The 5698-nt window shown below is 34.4% G+C and overlaps 1 protein-coding gene across 1 annotated transcript; it reads left to right on the top strand.

Annotated features, from left to right (window-relative positions):
- Positions 1 to 759: 759 nt before the first annotated feature.
- On the top strand, positions 760 to 3955 carry LOC107643758 (NADPH:quinone oxidoreductase). The gene is made up of 3 exons (XM_016347488.3): positions 760 to 1086; positions 1426 to 1617; positions 3365 to 3955. The coding sequence occupies exons 1-3, from the start codon at positions 987 to 989 to the stop codon at positions 3667 to 3669; spliced, it is 597 nt and encodes a 198-aa protein (XP_016202974.1). The 5' UTR covers positions 760 to 986; the 3' UTR covers positions 3670 to 3955.
- Positions 3956 to 5698: the final 1743 nt, after the last annotated feature.

Here is a 5698-nt window from a genome sequence, read left to right as displayed (position 1 = left end):
ATAAAATGCATAATGAAAAAACAATTATGCAAGCTACTAAACCTTGAAAATTGGGGAGGATAGCCAAATCATTGAGATGTGAGAAGCACCAACTACTTTGCCTTTTTTTTTCCTTTTAAATCACCGACAAGCTCAATAATTATTAGAGTCTAATTATTAATTAGACATTTTGAAAAAAAAAAAAACTCCCTCATTGATCCATTATAGTATATCTTCTTTTTCAAAATAATTATATTTTAATTTATTAAAAAGTAATTCAAATATATTACTTTTCTAATAAACATCAAACGTAACCGCTATTTTCTAAAAGAGATAGAGTAGTATTTTCCATAGCAATAGTCTATTAAGAAAGCAGGGTTGTCACCACTACGTATTCATGGCATCACTCTCTCGGCTAAAAGACGGCCATAAATGTTGAATGACGATGAATCCAGCCACCTCAGAAAGCAGCCGGCATAATTGTAATATTAATAAAGAAGTACATGTTAGTATGATTATATTCCCATGGTTATGATGTATTATAAAATCATATCATATTAAAATTAAAATAATATTTTTTAAAAATCCAGCGCCATTAAGTATTCTTTAAAAATTATCCTTTTATTTAATTTTTAAAAAAAAGAGAAACTAAAAAATAAATAATTTTTTTTAATTTTTTGAATAATTAATACTGTAAAAATGAATATAAAAAATTAAAATAATATTATTAAATTCAAAAACAGATCATAAACTGAAATTTAAAGGATAAGTAACATTTTCGTAATGCGAATTTAATTTTACCAATATTTACATTCCACCTTGGATTTGAACTCATACGAATTTGAATTAGAACCCCCAAACTTGAATTCATTCCGTATTCCCAAAGTCCACTCCCTCTAAAATATTCGACACGCTCTTTTAACCCCAAAATCTTATATATATATCACACTTCCCTCATTCCACACCATCGAAAATATTTAACTGAAACAACGGGGACAAAGAAAGACATGGCAGCACTCAGTGGAACTTCCTCGCAGATGATTAAGGTTGCGGCGCTTTCTGGTTCGCTGCGAAAGGGATCTTACAACAGAGGTCTTGTCCGTTCAGGTCAGTGTTACCATCTGCTTTCTGCTGTATACCTTTTTATTTATTTTTTAGATAATACTATTTTATTATTGCCTTTTTTTATTTTTTATTTTAAAATATGATTTAATTACCACGTAATATTAAAGGAAGACATTCGAATATTACAAAATTTTACAAACTTGACTAAATTTGCCGCTAAATCGGTCAAATTTGTCAAACTTTTATAATATTTGAGGGAATAAAAGACGGATTTGTTTTACATTTTGGCAAAATTTTAAAAATACAAAACATCAAAAATAAAAGCACAAATCAAATCTAGTCAAAATTTCTTATTCGGAGTTGATGATTGTATAATCGTAGCTATTGAGCTAAGCAAAACTGCGGTTGAAGGCCTCCAAATTGAGTACATTGACATTTCGCCACTGCCATTGTTGAACACTGATCTTGAGAAGGAAGGGACTTACCCTCCAGAAGTTGAAGCGTTTCGCCAGAAGATTCTTGTAGCTGACAGCATTCTTTTCGCTTCCCCCGAGTATAATTACTCAATTGCAGGTACCTGCACTAACTTTACTAAACAATTTTTGTGGATCAATAATTGCTCAATTGTCATTAATAAATAATAACTCTTTAAGAAGAAGGGCAAAAGAAAATCAGTAATGATGGTGAAGCCTCTATGAACAACATCTTCTGTCTGTGTTCCTTTTTAGTACATAATATAACGTTTGCAGCAAAAATTAGGAAATTTGAAGAACGAACGTTATGTTAGACTCCAAGAAAACATATTTTAGTGAAGATGATGTAATGATTAGTGTGGCTTATCAAAGATGCTTGATCTAAATGCTTTCTTCTATTATCTGATTATGTTCTTAAATTTCTGATTTCTAAGCCCTTAGTGTAAATGTTCCGTTGAAGTCCATTGCATGTATTGATGCCTAGAGTTCCATCAAATTTTTAATTAGGTCATTTTTAACCATTTTTTGTTAAAAAATACAAATGTTTTTATGAGATATTCTCTTTTGTGTTTGATGTAGGATAAATTATGAAATGTTCTGAAGCAAATATTTTCCAGAATTGTTATGCTCTTTTTTTAAAAACTAACAATTAGTAAAAATCTAATTACAAATTTTTATCTAATATAAGTACCTAATTACAAAATTTTAAAATGTAAAGATTTAATTAAAAATTCAGTGAAATTTCAAGGACTAACAAAGTAATTAAACTTTTCTCTTTCTATTATTATGGAGGCTGCTTAATTAGCATTCACTTATGCAACAATATCAGAAGAATGGTTCCGAATTTTTATGTCCATGTGCACTTTTGTACAAGGTTGTATCTACTTGGTCCTGAAAACTTGGAGCATAATTTTAATTTCTAATCCTTTCCTGATATGTATTTGCTTTTCTTCATCTTCTCTTCTTTTCAACTTCATCTCATGAAAGTTTCTTTTGTGATAGTAGCGGAAGAAGTAATGGGGAATCCTTTTTTATTGTATGTGCACTTTTATCATGGATTGTAATTAGCACATACTGCTACAATTCATGCTTAGTCGGGCAATTTTCAGACCTATGTTGATCTCAATTTGATTCTTTTACAGCTATTAAGGATAGTTTAGTTGTTAGGAGACAGTTTCCTGATTTAGCATGGGTTAGTTGTGTGGCTGTTACATTTTCAGTCACAATCTGTTATAGTATAACAGCTTTCTGTTATGCATAGCTGGGTAACAAACTCATAAAAATCAGCGCTTCAGGATTCTATTGTGTCAACCATATGAATAGGAATACAAAAATGCTATGTACCCAAAAAAAATCAGCCACCAAATCAGACATGTTTAACTCATTTTTAATGTGTATTCTATACTTGTAGTTGATTTTGGTGTACAACTAGCATGGTTGATACGAATATACAGAGAATGAATTCCACACTCCTCTTCTTTCCTTAGTTTTCTTGTGCTGGTTATTGAATTCCACACTCAATTCTGTTCTTTCCTTAGTTTTCTAGTTCTGGTTTACTACACTTCTCTGCTTCTGTTACTCTGCCTCAGTGTTGCTTCACTCTCTAGAAATCTTCTCAACACTGTCCTCACTTCAGTTTTGATTTTTGAAACTAGCTGTTTGCAATTTTGTATCAAGAAACCGAAGAGTAATTACAAGAAAGTTCGAAACATCAATTGATGTTTTTTTGCATATTACGTATCGGCTCTTACTGTATGAAGATTGTAACACCTGTCAGAACTTAATAGATAATCAAATGTAAAAATGTGTGATTCTTTTGACTAATTTTCTCTTTCATGTTATTATAGCTCCATTGAAGAACGCAATTGACTGGGCATCTAGAGCACCAAATGTTTGGGCTGGTAAGCCTGCGGCCATTGTAAGCGCCGGAGGAGGCTTTGGCGGAGGAAGATCACAATATCATCTCCGCCAAGTGGGGGTTTTCCTCGATCTGCATTTCATAAATAAACCTGAGTTCTTCCTAAATGCATTCCAGCCTCCGGCAAAGTTTAACGATGATGGTGATTTGATTGATGAAGATGCCAAGAAACGATTGAAGGAAATTCTTCTGTCCTTGAAGAAATTCACTCTGCAACTCAATGGAAAAAACTGAAGGAACTTTTATCCCGGAAATCGTTGAAATATGATTTGGATTTCAGATCCATTCCGTTATTTAAAAAATAAAATTACCATTTGATTTGGATTTCACTTACTTTTTTTTTTTTCAGTTCCACAATATGTAACAGCAAGATGCAGTGGTTCTTTACTTACATTTCAAATTTTCTGCATGTTTAACTTCGTTGCTTTTCTTGCAAGAGTGGTAATGGCTGTACGTGATTGTAATGTACGGTGTTTACATTAGAGGATTGTGAAATTTGACGCATTATTTTTCATTGGTATCATGTGGTTGTGACCTTTTGGATCTGGAATTTTTATACCATGTCTTGAAACCACTCATCCCAAAAGTGTAACTTGACAGGACAATGTAATACTAATAATAATATCTCTAATACTTTCCAAACCTTCATTGTACACATTGTACGCTTAGGTCATTGGCTCCCTATACTTTCTCATAAAAATTAACCACACACATCTATAATTATTGTTTGAGGGAGCCACTACTATAAAGATACCAGAAACGTTTTTTTTTTTCAAGACATAAAATCTCCACCAATTAATACTTGACATGTGGTATTAATTAAATTTGGTTTATTTTAATGGTTTTGTTTTTTTTTTTATTATAAACTGGCTTTTTTTTTATTTGAACCAATTAATGATATAAGACCAATTGAATTGTTTTTTTTTTAAATAAAAAATTACTATAATGTCCTCGTTATAAATTTATTAATTTTAAAAATCCTCATATTCTCTCTACCTCTCCTCTCATTGCCATCCGTCACCATCATTCCCTCTCCCTCTCTTAACAAAATCACCACCTCTACTCTTCTCTAGTCTCTGTTGTCGTCGTCCAGCCCAGCAATCGGCATCGTTCTCAGTCTTTCTCTCCGCGTCGTGTTCACTGCTTAGTCTCTCAACACCGTCCTTCTCCCCTCTCTGTGCGTTGTTCTATTTGCCGACGCCGTGGTGCACCCGCGTTGTTCTCCCTCCTCAACGCCATCTTTTTCAGCAAATAGCAACAAATTCAATGTTTAGTGATGATAATCAGTAATAAATTAGTAAGAGGTAATGACCAAATTAGTACCCGAAAGATTCAAACGCTGACATTTTGGTACCTGACTTTTGTTATTGACAAAATAGTCTCTAAAAAATTTTAAAATTTGACAAACGTGTCCCCGAACTCGCCGGAGCAAATCTCCGACAAACACAATGCTGACATGGCCACCGTATTTTGGTGACATGGCAAACCACCCCTCAAACCCTAAGCTCTCCCTCCCCAATGCAGACTCCCCTTCCATCTCCCTCCCATCGCAGTCCTCCCCTACCCAACGTAGCCCCCCTCCCCTCCTCCTCCATCCCCATCGCAGCCCCCAACACACTCTTCCCTTCCTTTTCCCTCCCCATCGCAGCCCTCCCCTACCCAACGTAGCCCCTTCCTCTCCCCTTTCTCTCCCATCGCAGCCCCCCAACACACTCTTCCCTTCCCTTTCTCTCCCATCGCAGCCCCCTTCCCTTTCCCTCTCCATCGCTGCCCCCTTCCCTCTCCCTCCCATCGCAGATCATATAAAGGCACAGATAGAAGCATGCACAACAGAACACAATATCACAATTCAAATTATAATCTACCAATACCATTTGTATTTCTTTCCAAATGTATTACAATATTCCATCAATTACATTAAAAAAAAGAAGAAAAAGAAAAAATCCACCTACAAACCCCCCAAATTTCTTACCAAGATGATCATGTAAAACACTCTTATCAATTCCTTGGTGATGGTAACTCTTGAAAACAGTAAAAAACATTCTGCACCAAATTCACAATAACCAACACACCAACAATAACCGCGAAAATCGGCATAAACCAGTTCTGTGTATCAATTGCTATAATAAACAAAACCAAGAAAATCGCGAAGACAATTACAGATGAACATCAAAAGTGTGACCCAGAGGTAAGTGATGAACAAACGCTTGAAGATTTTGGGGATTGCAGAGATGGTGGAGGAAAAGGAGACAGCTTTGTTGGT

This window comes from Arachis ipaensis, chromosome B5 (assembly GCF_059453495.1).
Source record: "Arachis ipaensis isolate K30076 ecotype BB chromosome B5, ASM5945349v1, whole genome shotgun sequence".
Taxonomy (NCBI): Eukaryota; Viridiplantae; Streptophyta; class Magnoliopsida; order Fabales; family Fabaceae; genus Arachis; species Arachis ipaensis.
Note: the sequence above shows the minus strand (reverse complement) of the source record. Positions and strands in the feature narration are given on the sequence as shown.

Coding starts and splice junctions, on each gene's coding strand:
- LOC107643758 (XM_016347488.3), top strand. CDS start 987: ATGGCAGCACTCAGTGGAACTTCCTCGCAGATGATTAAGGTTGCGGCG. Junction 1,087..1,425: donor CAGAGGTCTTGTCCGTTCAG/GTCAGTGTTACC, acceptor GTATAATCGTAG/CTATTGAGCTAAGCAAAACT. Junction 1,618..3,364: donor GTATAATTACTCAATTGCAG/GTACCTGCACTA, acceptor ATGTTATTATAG/CTCCATTGAAGAACGCAATT.